The sequence below is a fragment of the Oryctolagus cuniculus genome, chromosome 21 (assembly GCF_964237555.1).
Source record: "Oryctolagus cuniculus chromosome 21, mOryCun1.1, whole genome shotgun sequence".
Classification (NCBI taxonomy): Eukaryota; Metazoa; Chordata; class Mammalia; order Lagomorpha; family Leporidae; genus Oryctolagus; species Oryctolagus cuniculus.
The window spans coordinates 23,791,423-23,814,947 of record NC_091452.1 but is presented as its reverse complement, the minus strand read 5'-3'; the positions used below and the strand labels follow the sequence as shown (position 1 = coordinate 23,814,947).

Sequence of the window (23,525 nt, the reverse complement as noted above, 5' to 3'; positions counted from 1 at the left end):
GGGGCCTTGGGAGCTCCCGCCGGCAGGGGGCGCAGCAGGGCTCTGCCTGTGTCTGCTCCATCAGGGCCAGAGATGCCCTGGCCAGCCAGGCAGACAACCACGTGCGGGAGAGACGGCCACAGGGCTGCAGGCAGAGGCTGGGGAAGGGGCGCGGACCAAGCACAGTTTTCATTTCTGAGCCGGGTGGGAGCAGCCGGGAGACCTTACCGTATTGTTCATGCTCTTTAGGGTTCCCTAATGAAACAGGTTAAAGCCAGATCCTCTTCCCCAGAATGCCCAGCCTCCTCCTTTGTCTCCTGTCCAAGGGAGGGGCTGGGGCATCTCCTCTCTCTGCAGGGGCCCCTGAGCCATTGGGGGCTTTAGCAGCAGCAGTTGGGGAAACTGAGGCTCAGTATAATAAGCAGTGTGGGTTCCGGCCACAGAGCAGGCCAGGCCTCTGCCCACGCACACACATTGCCGGCAGCTCAGGCTGCCTAGTTCAATTTGAATTACTGATAGGCAATAGATTAAAAAAAAATAAATAAATAAATAAATCTTTTTTGGAGTATAAGTATATCCCACATATTATATGGGATATACTTATACTAAAGAAAAGTCAATCCAGGGGACTTCTGGGAGACAGTGCAGCTGCTCCCAGCTGAAGGGGAGGGAGCTGGGGGATTTATGCATCCGAGCCTTGAGAGCTGCCCCGACACTGACAGTCTGCCTGTGCTGCGGGCCTGCTGTGCACGTGACCGTGGAGGCGGGACAGAGAAACGGTGTGGGAGATCCAAGGAGGGCGGCTTTGGCACCAGTCGGTGACCATTGGTTGGCCTCCATGTCAGGTTCAAGGCCAAAGCCTTCACGGGCTCTGTTGGGCCCCACACTGTTCTTCCTCATCAGAAAGAGCCTGCGAGAAGGAAGAAGCGTGCCCGAGGCCAGGGAGCAGCCGAGGGCCAATCAGGACGGGTCCGGACCTGGTGCTTACTCACGACACCGGATCACATGCCCCTGGCACCAGCAGGGCCGGCGTGTGGGTGACCTTGCTAAGCCCTGGACGGTCTCCCCTTAGCCTTGTGCAAGAGGAACTAGAACACATCGGCTCCTCCTCCGGGGAGGGGGCGCTCCGCAGCACCCCACAGAGCCACAGGCCGCAGGGTCCAGGCCAGGGGGTCCAGCTCTTGGGCCAGTGCCCTCCCCGCCCTCCTCCTCCTCCCCCTCTCCCTTCCTCCTCTTCCTTAGTTTCCTTCTTTTTCCCCACTGATGGGCCCCCCAGTGCATCTTCTACCTCCACCGTGGGAATGACCGAGTGGTGGCCCTCCCTTCCCTTCTCCAGACCCTGCCGGGACTCCCTGCTCCTCTCAAGAGAAACCGCTTTAAAAGGGGGGGGGCACTCTGGTGTAGCAGGTAAAGCCGCTGCCTCCAGTGCCGGCATCCCGTATGGGTGCCAGTTCAAGTCCTGGCTGCTCCACTTGAGATCCAGCTCTCTGCTATGGCTGGAAAAGCAGTGGAAGATGGCCCAAGTCCTTGGGCCCCTGCACCCGTGTGGGAGACCTGGAAGAAGATCCTGGCTCCTGGCTTCAGATCAGCGTAGCTCCAGCCTTGTGGCAAATTGGGGAGTGAACCAATAGATGGAAGACTCTCTCTTTCTCTCTCTCTCTCTGCCTCTCCATCTCTCTGTGTGTGTAACTCTGACTTTCAAATAAATAAATAAATCTTTTTTTTTTTTTAAGAGACAAACTGCAGGGGCTGGCAAAGTGGCTCAGTGTGTTAACGCCCTGGCCTGAAGCACCGGCATCCCTTATGGGTGCCCGTTCGAGACCCGGCTGCTCCACTTCCGATCCAGCTCTCTGCTATGGCCTGGGAAAGCAGTAGAAGATGGCCCAAGTCTTTGGGCCCCTGCACCCACATGGGAGACCTGGAAGAAGCTCCTGGCTCCTGGCTTGGGTTCAGCGCAGCTCCGCTGTCGTGGCCAAATGGGGAGTGAACCATTGGATGGAAGACCTCTCTCTCTCTCTCTCTCTTTCTCTCTCTGCCTCTCCTCTCTCTGTGTAACTCTGACTTTTAAATAAATAAATAAATCTTTAAAAAGGAAAGAGAGAGAGAGAGAGAGAAACCGCAGCTCCCCCTTAGCCTGGGTTCTCCCTGAGCTGACGTCTCCTGCCCTTCTCCCTTCACAGCCCAGGCCTCCTGTCTCGTCCTCATTTCTGTTCTGGTTCCTGGAAGGCCCTTCTGTGTCCCATCCCTGCCTCTCCATGGACTGTTTCAAATGTCTCCTCTTAGGGCGGGCGTTGGGGGCAGCAATGAAGACATGCTTACTCGGCAGCCCCTCTTGGAGCTCCTGGGTACCAGTCCTAGCTCTACTCCCAGTGCCAGCTTCCCGTGAGGGGAGGCAGCAGGTGGTGGCCTGAGTGCTGGGGCTCCTGCCACCCAAGCGGGAGATCCACATTGACTTCCAGGCTTCTGGTTTTGGCCTGGTCCACCCCTGGCTATCAAAGGCATTGGAGGAGTGACCCTCAGGACAGGAGATCCTTGCCTTTGGCGCTCTCTGCCTTTCAAATAAAAATAAAGTTGACAATTCAGTGTTAAAAAAAGGAAACTACTGGGGGCCAGCGCTGTGGCGTAGTGGGTGAAGCCACTGCCTGCAGTGCTGGCATCCCATATGGGCGCCAGTTCTAGTCCTCGCTGATCCAGCTCTCTGCTGTGGCCTGGGAAAGCAGTAGAAGATGGCCCAAGTGCCTGGGCCATTGAACCTGCATGGGAGACCTGGAAGAAGCTCCTGGTTCCTGGCTTTGGATCGGCACAACTCCAGCTGTTGTGGTAATTTGGGGAGTGAAGCACAGATGGAAGACCTCTCTCTCTCCCTCTCTCTCTTGCTCTCGCTCTCGCTCTCTGTCTGCCTCTCTGTAACTCTGCCCCTCAAATAAACAAATAAAAGAAAAAAAGACGTCCTCGGGCACGTGGCACAGCAGGTCAGCCTGCTGCTCGGGATGCTGCATCCTGTATTGGAAGGCTGGTCAAGGCCTCACCTCTCTGCTCCAAGTCAGCTCCCTGCTAATGAACCTGCACTGGAGGATGGCCCAAGCGCTTGGGCCCCTGTACCCACGTAGGAGACCTGGAAGAAGCTCCTGGGTTTTGGTTTCAGCCTGTCCCAGTCCTGGCCATTGTGGTCATCTGGGAAGTGACTGAGTGGTTGCAAGGTCTGTCACCCTCTCTCACTGTAACTCTGACTTTCAAGTAAATAAACAAATTCTTTAAAAAAAAAAAAAAGCAGGTAAGCAGTTTTAAAAATGCCTCCTTTTCTGCAAGATCCTTTCTTATTCTTTCTTTTTGCCGAGAGAGAGAGAGAGAGAGAGAGAGAGAGAGAGAGGTCTTCCATCTGCTGGTTCACTCCCCAAATGACCACAACGGCTGGAGCTGTGCCATCCAAAGCCAAGAGCCAGGAGCTTCTTCCGGGTCTCCCACATGGGTGCAGGGGCCCAGTGCTTGGGCCATCTGCTGCTGCTTTCCCAGGCCATGGCAGAGAGCTGGATTGGAAGTGGAGCAGCCAGGACTTGACGGGTGCCTCTATGGGTTGCCAGCACAGCAGGCAGCAGTTTACCCTCTATGCCGCAACACCGCCCCCCACCCCATTTTTTTGAAGCGGTTTCTCTTGAGAGGAGCAGGGAGCCCCGGCAGGGTCTGGAGAAGGAAAGGGAGGGCCACCACTCGGTCACTCCCACGGTGGAGGTGGCAGGTGCACCCTGGGCCCTTCGGTGGGGTCGGCACGGAGTTGGTGGCGATGCCTTGCTGAGCTGCGGAGCCTGCGGGCAGATTATCCCACAGGGGAGTGCCCTGGCTCGGGGAGAGAGGGAGAGGCTTCTCACTAGCAAGGAGCAAACTGTTCCTGATCCAGAAGAGGAGGCTGCAGAGAGGAGAAACAACTTACGGCGTGCGAATAACTTTGGCATAAAATAAGTGCAAATTGAAAAAAGAAAGAAGGAAACTAAGGAAGAGGAGGAAGGGAGAGGGGGAGGAGGAGGAGGGAAGGGGAGGCACTGGCCGAAGAGCTGGAGCCCCTGGCCTGGCCCCTGCGGCCTGTGGCTCTGTGGGGTGCTGCGGAGCGCCCCCTCCCCGGAGGAGGAGCCGATGTGTTCTAGTTCCTCTTGCACAAGGCTAAGGGGAGACCGTCCAGGGCTTAGCAAGGTCACCCACACGCCGGCCCTGCTGGTGCCAGGGGCATGTGATCCGGTGTCGTGAGTAAGCACCAGGTCCGGACCCGTCCTGATTGGCCCTCGGCTGCTCCCTGGCCTCGGGCACGCTTCTTCCTTCTCGCAGGCTCTTTCTGATGAGGAAGAACAGTGTGGGGCCCAACAGAGCCCGTGAAGGCTTTGGCCTTGAACCTGACATGGAGGCCAACCAATGGTCACTGACTGGTGCCAAAGCCGCCCTCCTTGGATCTCCCGCACCGTTTCTCTGTCCCGCCTCCACGGTCACGTGCACAGCAGGCCCCCAGCACAGGCAGACTGTCAGTGTCGGGGCAGCCCTCAAGGCTCGGATGCATAAATCCCCCAGCTCCCTCCCCTTCAGCTGGGAGCAGCTGCACTGTCTCCCAGAAGTCCCCTGGGCACACGCGGCTCTGTACTTCCTTTATACAATGCCTGCCATCCTCTCTCACTCCCTACTCTCCCGCTAGCATTTCCTAGAGTCACCTCCCAAAACAAACTCCTTGCCCTGGCCCACTTGTCTGAACACCTGCCAAGCACCCACGGTGTATCCATCCCCACGCTCACAGAGTGACCTTGGACGCCCCCGTCATGCGCTCTGGCTTTCTGTGGTCCAGCTGAGGGTCGCGTATTCATCTTGGGGCTATTGCTTGGGTCTGGACCTGGGACGTCTCTTTCTCAACCTGAAACCACTCTCCTAACAGCTGTGACAAATCGTGGGCAGTTGCTCCGGACACTTGGGCGGTAGATAGAACTCCTTGCTAACGCACCTGGGAAAGCAGTGGAAGCTGACTTAAGTGCTCGGGCCCCTGCGTGCACATGGGAGACCCGGAGGAAGCTCCTGGGTACTGGCTTCAGTCTGGCTCAGCCCTGGCTGTTGAGGCCATTTGGGGAACCAGCAGGTAGAAGATCTCTGTCTCTCTCCATCTCCCTCTCTTTCTGTAACTCTGCCTTTCAAGTGAATAAAATAAATCTTTTTAAAAAAGATTTTATTTATTTATTTGAGAGAGAGTTACAGAGAGGGGGAGAGACAGAGAGAGGTCTTCCATCCACTGGTTCTCTCCCCAAATGGCTGCAACAGCTGGAGCTGTGCTGATCCGAAGCCAGGAGTTGGGAGTTTCTTCCGGGTCTCCCATGCGAGTACAGGGGCCCAAGGACTTGGACCATCCTCCACTGCTTTCCCAGGCCATCAGCAGGGAGCTGGATTGGAAGAGGAGCAGCTGGGACTCGAACTGGCGTCCATATGGGATGCCAGCACTGCAGGCAGAGGATTGACATATTGTGCCACAGCACTGGCCCCTAAATTAAATCTTAAACAAAAGACAAGGAGGATTTGGAGCCTGTGCAGTCCGAGCTCAGGGCCAATTCCTTGGGCACCTGGGAAGGAGTAAGCCCTGCCAGTCACCCCAGGTCGGGACTTGAGATGCAACAAGCAAGGCAAGTTTCGGCAGAGATAGGTGTGGGAGGGGCTGCCGGCTGGGCAAAGGGCAGGCCGCCTGGAAGGAGCCACAGAGCGGGGCTCGACCCAGAGCGGTGAGCCGGAGCCTGCCCCCCACACCACGGACAGCATGAGTGGGCACGTGGGGGACCTGAGCCCATCCCAGGAGAGGGTGCTCAGCCAGGTGAGTGCGGGGAGAGAGAGCCCTAGAGTAGCCACAGTTTCTCCTTCTGTCCTAGAGGGGCCAGGTCCTCAGGCCCCTGGGTTCCTCTGAGCTCTGCAGATCCCACCTCTTTGGCAATCCTAAGGGTCCCGGTGACCGGGGCAGGGGGGCTCCCCCGGCTCTGGCCAACACAGCCCAACACAGATGCAAGCCACGTGTGTCACTGCCAGTTTTCCAGCGGCCATATTACAAATAGAAGGAAACACATGGGATTCGTTTTTAATCAGCTGAGCCTGTTCTACTTAACCCACTCTGGCCGAATGGTTAGCACTGCCCTCTGTAATCCACAGAAAGTGGCGATGCAGATTCTTCTTTCTTTTTTTTTTTTTTTTTTTTAAACTGGCAGAGTGGACAGTGAGAGAGAGAGAGAGACAGAGAGAAAGGTCTTCCTTTTGCCATTGGATCACCCTCCAACAGCCGCCGCAGCCGGCGCGCTGCAGCCGGCGCACCGCGCTGATCCGATGGCAGGAGCCAGGAGCCAGGTGCTTCTCCTGGTCTCCCATGGGGTGCAGGGCCCAAGCACTTGGGCCATCCTCCACTGCCCTCCCGGGCCACAGCAGAGAGCTGGCCTGGAAGAGGGGCAACCGGGACAGAATCCAGCGCCCCAACTGGGACTAGAACCCGGTGTGCCGGCGCCGCTAGGCGGAGGATTAGCCTAGTGAGCCACGGCGCCAGCCCAGAGTCTTCTTTCTTTGGGATCTTGTGAGTGTTTCCTGCTCCACACCAGCTCTCGCCGTGGACTGGCTGTGTTGTAAGCGTCCGTGGCTCCCACCTCCGACGGCCCAGGGGAGCGAGGGCCACGGTCCCAACATGGGGCGGTCATGACCTCAGCCTTGTCCTGGGGGATGCAGGAGCCAGGTGCATTTTTGTCTCTGGCCTGGGAGGAATTCTTTAGGGATCTTTAGGATCTTCCTGGCAAGGACCGCCCACCCACCCCCCCCCCCAACCCCGGGCAGGCATGGGCTTCGGAGAGGCTCCCAGCCTTCCCTGAGCGTGGGGTGGGGGATTGCGGCCCCCAGGGTTCTGTGCTGAGTCTGCCCACCTGGGTTAGGGACCGAGGTCCAGCGCTGCTCAGGTTTCCTGGGCTTTCGGGGTGAGGGGCTCATTTGGAGGAGACCGAGAGCCAGGGAGAAGGAGGGTGACCCAGGCCAGGACAGCCAGGGCAGCTGGCTCCGTGCTGTGCCCTTTGTCTGGTGAGACAGATCAGCGCTGCAGGCTGGCTTGAGTCCCCGACAGCACAGTCAATGACACTCCGCCAGGAATGGCACCTGTGGCATGGGTACAGGGCCAGCTGAGCGGCCCTGGCCAACCCCAGGGATCTGTCTGTTGAGGACCCTCTCCCAGGTGGGGCCAAGCTGCCCCTCACTGGGGCCTGGGCTCTAAGCCAGATTTGTGAATTGTCTGCAGGCTCTGCCATTTCCTGGCTGTGTGGTGCTGGGCCTATTGCTCAACCTCTCTGAGCCACAGGCTATCAGAAGCTCACCCTGTCACCTGATCGGACTTGGAGGCTCCCTGAGGGCGAAGATCTTGACCTTCCTCCTCCATAAGGCCCTTCCTGTCCCCCCGCCCCCAGCCCTAGGCTCATCACCTCCACCATCTCCACTCCCGTCTTCATCTTCAGTCCTCTTCTAAGCTTTGGTGCAGTGGGTTTGTCACCAGCCATGTGATACAGCAAAGGCACTGTCACAACTTGACTCAGGTCCCCTGCACTCACACATCCCCCTGGCTGAGGACAAGGTGAAGCCCGCAGGCCTGAGGGTGGCCGGCCAGCCCCCCGAAGCCATCAGGGGCACTGCACAGCCCCCCTGACCCGGGTCTCTCTCTGCTCTGTCTCCAGTTCCGAGAGAACATCCGGGATGTGCTGCCTACCCTGCCCAATCCTGACGATGCGTTTCTCCTGCGCTGGCTCCGAGGTGAAGCCCCAGCTGGCAGTGGGCTGAGGGTCAAGGGCACCAAAGGGGAGCACCGTGGGTCCCTGTCGCTGGCTAGGGAAGTGCAGTCGGTCCTTGAAATCTGCTGGGATTGGGTCTGGGACCTACACCCCCTGCCCCGTGGACACAGAACTCCACAGATGCGCAAGCACCTGCCATAAAATGCTGTGGTGTTTTTATATAACCTGCACACAGCCTGGATAGTTTAAATCAGACGACGTAGCATCTGTAATACAAGGCAAATGCTGCGGGAATAATGGTTATGTTGCACTGCCTAGGAAAAAGTGACCCCAAAAGTCTGTGAATGTTAGGCACACGCAGAATACTTTAAAAATATTTTCTATCTGGGATTGGTTGAATCCACATTTGCTGGTTCACTTTCCCAGATGGCTGAAAGGGCCTGGATTGGGCCAGGCTGAAGTCAGGGACCAGGAGCCAGGCGCTCCATCTGGGTCTCCCATGTGGGTACAGGGCCCCCTGCTGCTTTCCCAGGCCATAGCAGGGAGCTGGATCGGAAGTGGAGCAGTCAGGATCGAATCAGCAACATGGGATGCTGGCACTGCAGGCGGCGGCTTTGCCTGCTACGCCACAAGGCTGGGCCCAGAATGCAATCTTGATAAGTGTTTATCAGAGTCAACAATTTACAACAACCTGTGCCCTCATCAGCTCCAGTCATAGGCCAGGGTGTGGCTGCAAGAGCCAGAGGGCAGAATCTTAGGCCAGAAGATTGCTAGTGACACCTTGTTCCTATAAAGATTTTTATTTATTTATTTACTTGAGAGGCAGAGTTACAGACAGAGAGAGGGAGAGACAGAGAGAAAGGTCTTCCATCTGCTGGTTCCCTCACCATGACTGATCAGAAGCCAGGAGCCAGGAGCTTCTTCTGGGTCTCCCACGCGGGTGCAGAGACCCAAGCACTTGGGCCATCTTCTACTGCTTTCCCAGGCCACAACAGAGAGCTGGATCGGAAGTGGAGCAGCTGGGACTTGAACCGGTGCCCATAAGGAATGCTGGTGCTGCAGGCGGAGGGTTAGCCCACTATGCCATTGTGCTGGCTAGACACCTTGTTCTTAACTGGGGCTTGTTTGCCAAGTGTGAAGTTCACTATTTGTGTTCCAGGGGCCTAGCGAGTCCTAACACAACTGTGTGTAGAAAGAAAGAAAACCCTTGAGGGACTGTGTGGAAAAAGTCTTGGGAGGGACCGGTGCTGTGGCATAGCGGATAAAGCTGCTGCCTGCAGTGCCGGCATCCTATATGGGCACCGGGTCTAGTCCCAGCTGCTCCACTTCTGATCCGGCTCTCTGCTATGGCCTGGGAAAGCAGTAGAAGATGGCCAAAGTCCTTGGGTCCCTGCACCCGCATGGGAGACCTGGAAGAAGAAGCTCCTGGCTCCTGGCTTCGGATTGGTGCAGCTCCGGCCGTTTTGGCCATTTGGGGAGTGAACCAGTGGATGGAAGACCTCTCTGTCTCTGCCTCTGCCTCTCTAATTCTGCTTTTCAAATAAATAAACAAGTAAATCTTTGAGAGAGAGAGAGAGAGAGAGAGAGAGAGAGAGAATAAGAAAGTAAAAGTCGACCGGCGCCACAGCTCACTAGGCTAATCCTCCACCTGTGGTGCTGGTACCCCGGGTTCTAGTCCCGGTTGGGGCGCTGGATTCTGTCCCGGTTGCTCCTCTTCCAGGCCAACTCTCTGCTGTGGCCAGGGAGTGCAGTGGAGGATGGCCCAGGTCCTTGGGCCCTGCACCCCATGGGAGACCAGGAGAAGCACCTGGCTCCTGGCTTTGGATCGGCGAAGCGTGCCGGCTGTAGCAGCCATTTGGAGTGTGAACCAATGGAAGGAAGACCTTTCTCTCTGTTTCTCTCTCACTATCTAAATCTCTACCTGTCAAATAAGAAAAACAAAACAAAACAAAACAAAAAGACAACAGCACCAACTCGTTTCCATGAGGAACCAGTCGGTATGAATCTACAGGTATTGGGGCAAGGCGCTGTGTCATTGAACTTCCCTGGGTGCAGTACAGAGGTGCTGGCTCCCCACAACAGAGTCAGGGTTGGAGAGAGCGTAGGAGGGCTGAGAACAGGACTGGGGCTGTGAATCTGCCCTCAGCCTGCGGATGAGGCCTGGTGATCTACCCCACGTGACTGGCGGTGAGCGGGGCGGCCCATGTTAAACACCTCTCAGCCCCCCACCTCTCCCACAAGTGATGTCATCCCAGGAGGGGGTTTCCGGGATGTACGTGGCCCTGGCTGCTCCACTTCCGCTCCAGCTCCCCTCTAACAGCGGGGAAGCGCAGCCGTCTTACTTCCCAGGGTGACTTCACCTTCTGCACACGCGTTACCTTTACCCCTGGGGGGCTGCTCTGCCTCTTCGGAGCCCTAAGGCCTAACGACGGCTTTCATGCCGCCTCTCCCGACTGCCTCTGTTTCCCTCCTGTCGGGTCTCTGTACCACGGGCAGGCTCTGACATGGCCGCTTCCCATGAGTTAGGACAGTGCCCACAAGAGCTGTGTCCTTCGAACTGGGGTCAGGCATGGCAATCACCGTATGCCATCTCTCCATTTGTTGGGGTTCCCCCATGACGCTGCCCCTGCCCCCTTTAATCTGATTTAGGTCTTGCTGTGTAATGGGGGCTGATGGGGCTGTTTGGTCCCTGCTGTCCCCTGGTTAGCTTTTCAGCAGGTTGAGCAGGGCAGAAGTGCCCGATACCTTTCTCTCTCCCTTGGCCAGCCATGGTGGTGCTGCGGCAAAGACTGGTGTGCTAGGACACCCCTGGGGGGTTCACCCTGGGTGGCAGGATGAGCAGGCAGAGGAGGGTTGTGAACTAGGCTGGCAGCGTGCTGGGGACCGGGTGGCCAGCTCCCTGCCCCGGTGTTGACAAGGGCAGACACCCAAGTTAAGGAGGAGGAAGAGCAGACATCCCCAGTACTGTGTCATCACCCACACAGCACGCAGGACAGGCTATGTGGTTCATAGCGGGGTCCATAGCGCCATGAAAACAGCAATGAACTCTGGTGTGCACAGTAACAGACTTCTGTGTAAACACAACACAAGCCTGGCATGGTTTTATAGCCCAATGTTGCGTTATATAATGTACTTTGTACAATCTAGATGAGCTTCAACAACTCTTATCTCCTAAGTTGAAAGTCTCCTTGGAGAGTTTCAGGGATCCAACTGAAAAGCCTCAAGGTCAAAGTCTCAGTTTGGAGTGTTTTTTTTTTTTTTTTTTTAATGATATTTATTTATTTAAGAGGCAGAGTTGCAGACTGGTTCACTCCCTAGATAGCCACACCAGCCGGAGCTGAGTTGATCCGAAGCCAGGAGCCAGGAGCTTCCTCCAGGTCTCCCACGTGGGTGCAGGGGCCCAAGGACTTGGGCCATCTTCTACTGCTTTCCCAGGCCACAGCAGAGAGCTGGATCAGAAGTGGAGCAGCCAGGACCTCAAACGGCGCCCATACGGGATGCACATGTCGCAGGCTCCTGCTTGGCTCACTGTGCCACAGCACCAGTCCCCAGTTTGGAGCTTTAAATGTAAAGAATTTTCACCGGTCACAGAGAGGAGGGCAGATGCCAGAGAGAGTTTCCTGGGTTCTTTTCCTGGGCTCAGTATAGAAATAAAGTGTCAGGAAACTATTTGCAAAGAAGCAGATACTTTTATTTGATTGGCAAGCGACAGAAAAAGCATCTGAGAGGAGACCAGGCAGAGTGCCCAAGGCTTTTATGGGTGCCCATTGGATGGGGGAAGAGAGAGCTTTCACATACTGTACATATTTTTTAAAGATTTGTTTATTTATTTGAAAGTCAGAGTTATGCAGAGAGAGAGAGAGGTCTTCCATCTGTTGGTTCACTCCCCAAATGACTGCAATGGTTGGAGCTGCACCGATCCCGAAGCCAGGAGCCAGGAGCTTCTTCCAGGTCTCCTACACAGATGCAGGGGCCCAAGGACTTGGACCATCTTTTACTGCTTTCCCAGGCCACAGCAGAGAGCTGGATCAGAAGTGGAGCAGCCGCGTCTCAAACCGGCACCCATATGGGATGCTGGCGCTTCAGGCCAGGGTGTTAACCCGCTGCACCACAGCGCCGGCCCCATACATACTGTATATTGATTGGCTTGGAACTCATGGAGATGGAGGGGTCTCCTGGAGACAACCTGACTCTTCCTAGGGGCTCAGCCCCCTCCTCTGCCAGCTCTGGGTGAAAGATTGCAACCACCCTGGAGGTGGGATTTAAAGCCGCAGGGTCACACATGCAGCACAAGAAGCTATCACTGGGGGAGATGTGCCGGTCTGGTGACAGAGCTCTCCAGCCTGCTCCTGACGACATCCTGTCTGAGAGGCCCACAGACCCCCAGCCCCAGTGGGCGGCCTCCGAGTCGCCGGAGGTTTAAACCATTTGGCCCAAGTAAAGCCACAATCCGTTTAACCTGAGTGTTTTAAACAAAGCTGCGAGCCAGATCCACTCAGTGATAAGGGCATCACTTAAACATTTTAAACCAGGCAGATAACGTCAGCTTTTTATCCAGGACGCCATAAAGCCAGCCACCGATGTTAGCTTTGGAAAGGCTCAGGTCTCTCTCTGAGGCAATCAGACCCAACAAGGGCAATCAGGAAGCATGGGAAGCGTTCCCAAGATGCGTCAGGTTTTTGTTATCCGGGTCAGTTACGAAAACACAGAGGAACCTTGATTACAAAGCCTCAGCGAGTGACATCAGCATAGGATTTTATAAATACATCACGGAACATAAAGCTACGGAAACAGGCAATGTTGATTTTTTTTTTGAACTTTTAAGACAGATGAGTTTAAAAAAAAAAAAAAAGATATAGGGGGCCAGCACTGTGGTGTAGTGGGTAAAGCCACCACTTGCAGTGCCGGCATCCCATATGGGCGCCGATTCTAGTCCCGGCTGCTCCTCTCCCCATCCAGCTCTCTGCTGTGGCCTGGGAAAACAGCAGAAGATGGCCCAAGTCCTTGGGCCCCTGCACCCGCGTGGGAGACCTGGAAGAAGCTCCTGGCTCCTGGCTTCAGATCAGCGCAGCTCTGGCCGTTGTGGCCATCTGGGGAGTGAACCAGTGGAAGGAAGACCTCTCTCTCTCTCTCTCTCTCTCTCTCTCTCTCTGCCTCTCCTCTCTCTGTGTGTAACTCTGACTTTCAAATAAATAAATAAATATTTAAAAAATAAGATATAGGAGTTAACTTTTGAAGCACTCCTCTAAAAACATCTAAATTAAGAGGAAAATGTCTTTTAAAGGAACATGCAATAATTTAGTCCGTAGTTACTTTAAAACAGGTTTTGAAGCTTGAGATCTAAGTTCCCTTCTCCAGGTGCTGGGAAACCCTAGAAAACTCGAGAAAATCTTTAGCCCAGAGGACAAAACCCAGCTCTGGACATTTAACTGCAGACATTTGTAGAGAAGCCACCATGTGGGTGACAGGGTACACAGCAGACAGGGTCACAAACTGACTCAGCGGTTTCTTTCTTTTTTTAAAAGATAATTTTATGTATTTGAAAGACAGAGTTACAGAAAGAGGTAGAGACAGAGAGGTCTTCCACCCGCTGGTTCACTCCCCAGTTGGCCACAACTGCCAGAGCTGTGCCGATCCAAAGCCAGGAGCTTCTTCCAGGTCTCCCATGTTAGTGTAGCGTCCCAAGGACCTGGGCCATCTTCTACTGCTTTCCCAGGCCATAGCAGAGAGCTGGATCGGAAGTGGAGCAGCCGGGACTCGAACCAGCGCCCATATGGGATGCCGGTGCTTCAGGCAGGGCGTTAACCCGCTGTGCCACAGCGCCGGCCCCCAGACTCAGCGGTTTCTAAAGCACAGGAGGGTTTCACAGACTCTTGTCCCCAGTAGGGCAGTGCTGATTGGAGGGCTCTGTAGCGTAACAGGGCAGATATTGACAACCGGAGAGCAGGAGATTCTCATATTGGTGGCCAGAGAGAGTTTTAAATCGACTAAGGGAGGGGACCAGTGCGGTGGCATCCTCATGGGCTCCCGCGCAGGTGCAGGAACCCAAGGACTTGGGTCATCCTCTGCTGCTTTGCCGGGTGTATTAGTAGGAAGCTGGATTGGAGTGGAGGAGCCAGGACTTGAACCCGGCACCCATCTGGGATGCCTGTGTTGCATACCGTGGCTTAACCCGCTACGCCACGATGGTGGACACCCCCCCCCCCCCGCCAAGTCTTTGTTAGATCACTGCTTTTTATAATGTAAGCAGAGGCGGTCGGGGGAATGAGACATGCGGTGTCACTTAGTAGGGAACGAGTGGAGATCTCGGGGCTGATGGAGAGCAGGTGTTGGGGCCAGGTTGCGGGGTAGATGAGACGTCCCCTCCTCCCTCTGAGAGCTGCAGGGGGAGCTGCAGCTTCAGAAAGGGCTCCTGAGGCTAGCACGGCTGTGAGCTGCCGATCGGAACAACCCTCAGCCCTGTGGTCCCTCCGGGTTTGGAGGACCCACTCTCTGGACGGCCTTTCTGGAACAGCAGGCCAGGGGCCCTGAGCCCCTGACGGTGGCTGCACAGCCTCTCCTCCTGGGGGAGACTTCCTGCCACCGCCAAGCCCCCACCCCCACCCCCGAGCTCGGGGAGCCAGCTGGCCTGGGCCCAAGTCTTCCTGGGACTTGGGGTGCCTGCTGTGGCTCCCTGTGTTGAGAACAGCAGCAGGCAAAGCTGGGCTGGGGGGGGGGCGGAGTCGAGCTTCTGGAACCTTCAGCACTGCCCGTGGTGCCCTTGCAGCTCGGAGCTTCGACCTGCAGAAATGCGAGGACATGCTGCGGAAGGTGAGGACGGCACCCCGCCCCCGGCCTGGCCCGGCCTCGTCTCCTATCCCACAACGAGGCTCAGGTCCATTCACTCACAGAACATGAACCTGGCCCTGTGCTAGACACTGGGAGAGAGAGCTGACAAGGAGAAAAATGAAACCAGAGAGACAAAGAAACAAGGCAGTTCCTGAGAGTGGGGAGGGTGGAGAGCTCAATGAAACAGGGAAGGGAGAGAGAGAGAGACTGGGGATATTCACCTGGGGTATAAATGCCCCCAAAAGAGCAGAGCCAGCGGGTGCAGGCTGTGCAAAGGCCCTGGGGTAGCAATGGACTGGGGTGCTCCGTGAGCACACGGAGGCCGTGTTGCAGTACAGAAAGGGAGAGACTGGGCTGCATGGGTGGCCCAGCCCCATCAGCTGGGCCCTGTGGGCCTCTGCAGGGAGTCTAGGTTTCTGTCTAAGGGCAACTGGAAGCCGAGGAGTGGACGTGTGGGGATGCAGTGCAGGGAGCAGCAGGGCACCGGCCTCACCTGGCCCTGTCTTAGGGCCTTGTCCATCTTAGGCCCGTGTCCCCTTCCCTCCCATCCTGTCCCCATCCCCCCTTGGAAGCGGTGGAGCCCCCAGGGGGCTGCAGGCAGCAGGACCTGGCCTGGCGTCCCCATGTCTCCGCAGCACATGGAGTTCCGGAAGCAACAGGACCTGGACCACATCCTCGAGTGGCAGCCGCCCCAGGTGAGCCTCGCTCACGCCCGCCCTGGCCGCCCCGGCTCCCCCGGGGGCCCGAGGCGCTGAGCCCATGTCGCCTGCGTGCAGGTGGTCCAGCTCTACACAGCCAGCAGCATCTGCGGCCATGACAGCGAGGGCAGCCCCGTGTGGCTGCACATCATCAGAGACTTCGACCTCAAGGGCCTGCTCCTGTCCGTCTCCAAGCAGCAACTGCTCAGAGACAGGTTTCGCAGCTGTGAGCTGCTGCTGCGGGACTGTGAGGAGCAGAGTCGGAAGGTGGGGAGCCAGGGGGCCCTGGCAGCCGCAGCCTGCACCTCCCAGCCCTCCAGGCTGCCCTGCACCCCTCAACCACCTGATCCCTGCCCCTAGAACCCACCTTCCTGAGCTCCGAGGTCCGAGGGCTCAGAGAATCCAGAGACTGAGCCAGGGACACACAGTACTGGTTCCACTGGGCCACGTTCTCCCTGTGGCCTCCTTACTGGGGACGGGATATCACATGTGGACAGTGGTGGGGAGGGCAGGGGCAGGCCTGGTCACAGCACCGGGAGGGGGCCCCCCTTCCCTGCACTGGGTACTTGGTGTGAAATCTCTCTGCCAGGCAGAGCCAAGGTGAGCCGGGCTCAGGGCCAGCGCCATCTTGGGTACGGGGGAGGGGGGCCGCTGTCCCTCCCAGGGTCTCGCTCTCCCCGTCTGTCCCTTGCAGCTGGGGAAGAAGGTGGAGCGAGTTACAACCGTGTTTGATATGGAGGGGCTGGGGCTGAAGCACCTGTGGAAGCCGGGAGTGGAGTTTGCACAGGAGGTGAGGGCCGGACGTCAGGGGGTCTCTGCTCCTCTCTGTCCCCGGTTGCTGCCATGGGACCAGGATCGCTAAGTGTTTCCCCGCCCCCACACTGCTTGTGCACAGGGATATCGTCAAAGCCACAGCCTCCCACTGCTGTATGTGGTGCCCCAGTGTCTCCCTCTCACGCCCAGCATGTCACCACGGGGCCTGGTCCCCAGGCCTGCCAGGATGCCCTCCGTCTCCTCCTGGCCGGCCCTCGCCTTCTAGCCCCTGACTTTCCACTTGCTGCTTTTCTGGGAAGGGGCTTGAGTTACAGCAGGAGCCCTGGGGCCAGCCACACCACCTTTCCCCTTCTTTCTGCTCCACCCAGGATAGCCCAGAACCTAAAACATGTTTTAGCGATGTGTTTTATTTGTTTGAAAGGCAGAGTGACCGAGACAAAGGGAAAGACGTTGAGATCCTCCATCTACTAGTTCACCCCCTAAATGCCCCTGACAGCCAGGGCTGGGCCAGGTGGAAGCCAGGGGCCAGGAACTCCACCCGGGTCTCCCACGTGAGTGGCAGGGACTCAGGCAGTTGAACCGTCATCCACTGTCTCCCAGGTGCATTGGCAGGAAGTTGTCACACAAGGCAAAGACTTCCCACGTGTGATGCACCTGTCCCAAAGGGACCGTTCAACCCATGGAGCCATAACGCCTGCCCAGGGTACCACATATCTGAGCTGGGATGTTCAGTCCATTAATTGGATTAAATGCACTTTTTAACAAAACTTTTTTTTTTTTTTTGACAGGCAGAGTGGACAGTGAGAGAGAGAGAGAGAGAGAGAGAGAGAGAGAAAGGTCTTCCTTTGCTGTTGGTTCACCCTCCAATGGCCGCCACGGCCGGCGTGCTGCGGCCGGCACATTGTGCTGATCCGATGGCAGGAGCCAGGTGCTTCTCCTGGTCTCCCATGGGGTGCAGGGCCCAAGCACTTGGGCCATCCTCCACTGCACTCCCGGGCCACAGCAGAGAGCTGGCCTGGAAGAGGGGCAACCGGGACAGAATCCGGCGCCCCAACCGGGACTAGAACCTGGTGTGCCAGCGCCGCAAGGCAGAGGATTAGCCTATTGAGCCACAGCGCCGTCCTGAAATAACGAAACTTTTTAAAACTTTTTTATTTTATTTATTTGAATGGCAGGAGAGTAGGGGAGTGGTCTCCCATTCACTGTTTACCCTCAGATGCCTGCAACAGCCGGAGCTGGGCCAGGCCAAAGCCAGGAGCCAGGAACTCCATCCAGGTCTCCCACCTGGGTGGCGGGGCCCCAGCTGTCACTCGCTGCTTCCCAGGTGTGCATTAGCAAGGGCTGGAGTCAGGAGCAGAGCTGAGGCTCAAACCCAGGCACTCCCGCGTGGGCTGCAGCATCCATCCTGAGCGGCATCTTAACGGCTGTACTGAGTGCCTGCCCCCAAACTAACATTGACTTAGAGAGTTTCCAACTCACAACGGGTTTAACAAACCCTCACTCCCTCGCGAGAGCAGGAGGTGTCCAGAACAGTCAAACCCAGAGATGCAGAATCGAGAGGGAGCGCTCCTTGGTTCTGGAGGGGCCGGCATTGTGATACAATGGGTTAAACCACCGCCTGCGACGGATGCTGGTTCGAGTCCTGGCTGCTCCACTTCCGATCCCGCTCCCTGCTAATGTGCCTGGGAAAGCAGTGGAAGATGGCCCAAGTGCTTGGGCCCCTGCATCTGTGTGGGCGATCTGGAAGAAGCTCCTGGCTTCTGCCTGTCCTGTCCCAGCCATTGCAGCCAGTAAATCAGCAGGTGGAAAATCTCTCTCAATCTCTCTCTCTCTCTCTCTCTCTCTTCCTTTCAAATAAAATAAACACACATTTTAAATGTCTGTAGCTTGGTAGAAGTGACGGATGCACAATCTTATGACTGGAAGAGCAATCCTAGGACTGTGGACTTTAAAAGGGGGAGATTTATAGCCTGGGAATTAGGTCTGACTTTTTTTTTTTTTTTTTTAAAGAGCCATGCTTTGCAACTTTGCCTATTGTGCTAAAAGAGAATCTGCCTCATTCTGGAAGCTGTTATGCTTCGGGCCACGTGGGAGGGAAGCTTGCAGAGTGCTGGATGGGGGGTTTTCTTGCCTGTCAGGGAGGTGACTGTGGGTGGTCTCTGCTCACTGCATGGGTGGGTCCCGGTGTCTGGGCTCGTGGCAGCTGCTTTCGGGGACGACTTGGAGGACTGCAGGGCTGCGCCCTTGGGAGACCTAGGGGACGAGAGGGGACACCAGGGGGCAGTGTTTAGACACTGACTGCAGGTGCACTTGACTCTCCAGTTTCTCTCCACACTCGAGGCGAATTACCCTGAGCTTTTGAAGCGTGTCATTATAGTGAAAGGTGAGTGAACCCGCTCGAGAGCAGTGTGAGTCGGGACGGGGGCGGGGCGGGGGGCGGAGGGGGCACTAGAGACCCTCGGGGAGCAGCTCTGTGCCTGTTGCAGCCCCCAAGCTGTTCCCCGTGGCATTCAACCTGGTCAAGGCGTGCTTGAGAGAGGAGACCCGCAAGAAGGTGGTGATTCTGGGAGGTGAGTGAGCCGCACCGGGCCCCCTCTCCAGCCGGAAACCGGGGCCCTGGGACACAGAGGGCGTCCAGGGTGTACCACTTGACTGCAATCGCGGAGGCCACTGTGCCTACCCGTCAGAGGGCAGAGGGGCCAGGAGGGGCCTGGGAGACTGTCCCGGAGCAGCAGGACTCGGGGACGGGGTGGGGCTGTCGGAAGCTGGGGTTGGGAGATGCCAATGGCAGGTCGGCTTTGCCAGTATTTAGCCGCAAATGGGCTGCGTCATCTGAGCTGCATCTCGGTTTCCTAATCTCTCAGCTGGGGAGAACAGGGTCTAGGTTTTCCAAATGATACGATGAAGACAGCTCAGGGGTCGGCGTGGGGCGTAGTGGGTAAGGCCGCCGCCTGCAGTGCTGGCATCCCATATGGGCACCGGTTCTAGTCCCAGCTACTCCACTTCTGATCCAGCTCTCTGCTATGGCCTGGGAAAGCAGTGGAAGATGGCCCAATCCTTGGGCCCCTGCACCCACGTGGGAGACCTGGAAGAAGCTCCTGGCTCCTGGCTTTGATTGGCGCAGCTCCAGCTGTTGCGGACAACTAGGGAGTGAACCATCGGATGGAAGACCTCTCTCTCTCTCTCTCTCTCTCTCTCTGCCTCTCCTTCTCTCTGTGTAACTCTGACTTGCAAATAAGTAAATAAATCTTTAAGAAAGAAAGAAAAGAATATGTCTAACAACAACAAAAGACAGAAATTTGGCAAATACAAAAAAAGAAAGAAAGGAGAGAAGTCTGGTCCTGAGAGCGGCTTCAGCGCCTCCTGTCTGTTTTCGTTTGAAAAAATACAAACGAGCTCATGCCACCACCCTTTCGTAATCGCTTATCAGGGGGTAAACGTTTTCCACTTCAGTCAACGTCTGAACTTAGGTCACCTATATTTTTAGATTTTTTTTGCTTTTTTAAAAAAGATTTATTTATTTATTATTTGAAAGGCAGAGTTATAGAGAGGCAGAGGCAGAGAGAGAGAGAGAGAGGTCTTCCATCCCCTGGTTCACTCCCTCAAAGGGCCACAATGGGCCGACCCAAAGCCAGGAGCCAGGAGCTGCTTCCAAGCACTTGGGCCATGCACCACTGCTTTCCCAGGCCATCAGCAGGAAGTTGAATTGGAAGTGGAGCAGCTCAAAACCAGTAACCATGTGGGATGCTGGCGCTACGGGTGGAGGCTTAGCCCACTTCGCCACAGCGCCAGCCCCCAGATCGGCTCTTTTCATTTCTTGTTTATCGCCTCCTTCTATCTCCTGCCCACTTTCTAATCAAGTGTTTTTCTTATTGATTTACGAATGCGCTTTACATATCACGTGCATAGATATGTCCCTGTAATATTCCTGGCAAACACATTCCCCAGTTCAGTCAGTCTATTATCTGACTTTTTACTGAGTGTTGTGTTTATGTTTTTATGTCCAGCCTGGGGGGACTTTTCTTTGATTTGTTTTTTCGTGGCTTGTGTACTTAAACAATTGATTCCTACTCCACGACCAACTGGGTGTCCATCTCTGGTTTCTCCTACTTTGTTCCTCTGATGTCTTTGTCCCTTGATCTATGGAAGACCCCTGCGCATATCACAGCAGTTTTGGGGGGAGCTACCCTAGGTGTGGCCCTGCAGTTCTGAGACAGCTGGAGCCCTGGGAGTCAAGGGCTGGAACTGACTCAGTATGCAGGGAGAGGGAAGCCCAGCTTGGAGCTTGCCCGGTCTCAGTCCCAGGGCCTAGGATATTCAGGTCTCAGTCCCCAGGGACGTGGCCCCTGGAAAGAAGGGGCAGGGTCTGGAGGAGCAGCGAGAGTGGGCAGAGGAACCAGCAAGGGACCAGACACAGAGCCACTCAGCCTCTGTTCCCCAGACAATGGGGCACTGGAAGTGTGGCCCGCTCAGCACCAGCTCCAGGACAGCTCCTGGCTCAGCCAGCCCCGCCCTCTGTCGACCCCCACCCTCCCATGCAGACTCCTCTGTCACCCCCCCCCCCATGCAGACAACTGGAAGCAGGATCTGCACAAGTTCATCAGCCCCGACCAGCTGCCCGCGGTGTTTGGGGGGACCATGACCGACCCCGACGGCAACCCCAAGTGCCTGACCAAGGTACAGGGACCCAGACACGGGGCAGGGGCAGGCAGGTAGGCAGACAGCGTGGTCCATGGCTCACCCCTTCCCACCCTCAGATCAACTACGGGGGCGAGGTGCCCAAGAGCTACCACAGGCGCCAGCAGGTGAGGCTGCAGTACGAGCACACAGTGTCCGTGGGCCGCGGCTCCTCCCAGCAGGTGGAGAACGAGATCCTCTTCCCAGGCTGTGTGCTGAGGTGGGCGCACCTGCCCGCGGTGGGGGAGGGGTGGGGGTGAGGGTGGGGTCCTGCACCCCAGGCAGGGAGGCGTCAGTGGGGCTCCGTCGCCTGCAGGTGGCAGTTTGCATCGGACGGCGGGGACATCGGCTTCGGGGTCTTCCTCAAGACCAAGATGGGGGAGCGGCAGCGGGCAGGGGAGATGACGGCGGTGCTGCCCAGCCAGCGCTACAACGCCCACCTGGTGCCCGAGGACGGGAGCCTCACCTGTGCGGAGGCCGGCGTGTGTGAGTGTAGTCAGGGGAGTCCCGCCTGGACTTGGGGTGGGAGGAGGGTTCCTAGATGTGCAGCCAGGACCCGCCGGGTGGTGGCCACTGCCTCCAGTAGGCACAAACAGGGCTGAGTCAGTGTCTCCCAAACCCTGACCACCCACCATTAGGGAGGGGTCCCAGGGCTGGGGTGGGGGAGGGGCTCCTGTCCGAATGTCTGTCCTGGACCCCAGATGTCCTGAGGTTTGACAACACCTTCAGCCTGGTTCACTCGAAACACGTCAGCTACACCGTGGAGGTGCTGCTCCCAGACCAAACGCTCCTGGAGAAGATGGAGGACCATTCTAGGTGAACCCTGCAGCCGCCACATCTCTCCGGGGGCCACACCTCATCCTGGGGACTGAGACCAGCAAATGCTGGGCCACTGGGACTGAAGCCGGACAAGCTTCAACCTGGGATCCCTCCCTGGGGATGGGGATCCCCCAACAGCACGTCACAGCCTGTCTGGCACAGCTGGCCTGCTCCTGCCACACAGAAGCAGCACACTCTGTCCCCATGTCACCTCCAGCGACCTCCAGCTCAGGAAAAAACTCCCGGCCTTTTCCTATGCACCAAGACCAAGAAAAGAGTTACTCTTCCAAAGTATAGCGTATTGGCGTGTGAGCTAACAGTTAAGGGACTCCGTGAGACACCTGCGTCCCATGTCAGTCCCTGCCAGTGTGCACCAGGGAGCTGGCTCCTGATGGCTCAAGTGCCTGGCCCCGGCCACCTGTGTGGGAGACCCTGCTGGAGTTCCAGGCTGACAGGTTGGGCCTGGCCCACCCCCAGCTGTTGTGTGCATCTGGGAGTGGACGAGCAGGTGGACAATCCTCTGTCCGTCTGTCTCTCCCTCTCTGACTTTCAAATGAATAAATGAACATATAAAACTAAGTGCAGAGTGTTCATACAACACCTGACACGTGATAAGGCCGGCAGGTCAGGAAATGATTGGCCTTGAAGAGAGAGTTGAATACTCACAGTTCCCAAGAGGAGTGCTGTAGCATACCCTGGGGTGGAGGGAGTGGGAGAACTCGGGGCCAGGGCCATGGGCGGAGCTAGGCAAGGCAGGTGGCAGGCTTGGGTTGTGACAGTCACAGGAGATCGGGGCACACGGGCTGCCCTACCTGTTGGGTCCCTGGCCCCGTGAAACCTTAATAAAGCAGGGGGTTGGACTGTGGCTTTGTAATCAGTTGATTTGCACTGACAATGCTGCCTGGGAGTGACTCTCTCCAGGAACTGGCTAACTCGGAAGACACGGTCCCTCCATGGTCACCAAGACCCCAGAGGTCAATGCATCAGGATCCAGAGAATAGTGCCCAGATCCATCCAGCTACCCAGCAAGCGGCCACGGCTCACAGAGAAGCCATCGAGAAAGAGTTTGGTCTCTGACTTGGGTGCACCTGCTGGTGTCACAGGATCTGAGGATTCAGTCACTCCCTGGGTCTCCATCCAAGCTTCTGATTTTTAAAACTTTATTTATCTATTTGGGCCAGCGCTGTGGCTCAATACCCTAATCCTCCACCTTGCGATGCTGGCACACCGGGTTCTAGTCCCAGTCAGGGCGCCGGATTCTGTCCCGGTTGCCCCTCTTCCAGGCCAGCTCTCTGCTGTGGCCAGGGAGTGCAGTGGAGGATGGCCCAAGTGCTTGGGCCCTGCACCCCAGGGGAGACCAGGAGAAGTACCTGGCTCCTGCCTTCATTTCAGCGCGATGTGCCAGCCGCGGCCGCCATTGGAGCGTGACCCAACGGCAAAAAGGAAGACCTTTCTCTCTCTCTCTCTCTCACTGTCCATCCTGCCTGTCAAAAAAAAATTATTTATCTATTTGAAAAGCAGAGTGACAGAGATACAGGAGCAGAAAGGGAGAGAAGAGAGATCTTCCATCTGCTGGTTCACTCCCCAAATGGCCTCAATGGCCAGAGCTGAGCCGATCCATAGCCAGGAGCCTGGAGCTTCTTCTGAGTCTCCCACGTGGGTAGCACGGGCCCAAGGACTTGGCATTAACTGCTGGATCAGAAGTGGAGCATCTAGATTTGAACCAGCGCCCATATGGGATGCAGGCATTGCAGTCAGCAGCTTAACCCACCGTGCTACAACACTGCCCCCTGGTGGCATCGTCTAGGACCACCACGGCTTGTGCTATCATCAGTGGTACTGGCAGTGCGCTAAAGAAACAGGGGTAATGAATTTGTACTTCACCAGTGAGGCGGAACTCCTTAGAGCATGCTCCAGCACAGCTGGCCTGGGTGGTCTTGGAGTGGCTTTGCAGCCAGGGCTCAGTGTAGCACAGGGTCCTGCTCGCTGTTGG

General features: G+C 56.7%; 1 protein-coding gene across 2 annotated transcripts; it reads left to right on the top strand.

The window, feature by feature from the left end:
- Nucleotides 1–5,627: 5,627 nt before the first annotated feature.
- Nucleotides 5,628–22,397, top strand: SEC14L6 (SEC14 like lipid binding 6). Of its 2 annotated transcripts, XM_002719707.5 has the most exons (12): nt 5,628–5,806; nt 7,683–7,758; nt 14,503–14,546; nt 15,200–15,259; nt 15,341–15,529; nt 15,957–16,052; nt 18,359–18,419; nt 18,523–18,606; nt 20,607–20,713; nt 20,794–20,933; nt 21,030–21,199; nt 21,415–22,397. In XM_002719707.5, the coding sequence occupies exons 1-12, from the start codon at nt 5,753–5,755 to the stop codon at nt 21,531–21,533; spliced, it is 1,200 nt and encodes a 399-aa protein (XP_002719753.3). In that variant the 5' UTR covers nt 5,628–5,752; the 3' UTR covers nt 21,534–22,397. The 2 variants fall into 2 exon arrangements, with proteins under 2 accessions (XP_002719753.3, XP_069921918.1); XM_070065817.1 differs by lacking the exons at nt 5,628–5,806; nt 7,683–7,758; nt 14,503–14,546 and having other exon boundaries at nt 14,675–15,259.
- The last annotated feature ends 1,128 nt before the right edge of the window (nt 22,398–23,525 follow it).

What these genes read in the sequence shown, in the direction of transcription:
- SEC14L6 (XM_070065817.1), top strand. Translation starts at nt 15,023, where the DNA reads ATGCAGTGCAGGGAGCAGCAGGGCACCGGCCTCACCTGGCCCTGTCTT. An exon ending in ACCCCAAGTGCCTGACCAAG is followed by an intron (nt 20,714 to 20,793) that starts GTACAGGGACCC and finishes TCCCACCCTCAG; the next exon opens with ATCAACTACGGGGGCGAGGT. An exon ending in CTGTGCGGAGGCCGGCGTGT is followed by an intron (nt 21,200 to 21,414) that starts GTGAGTGTAGTC and finishes CCTGGACCCCAG; the next exon opens with ATGTCCTGAGGTTTGACAAC.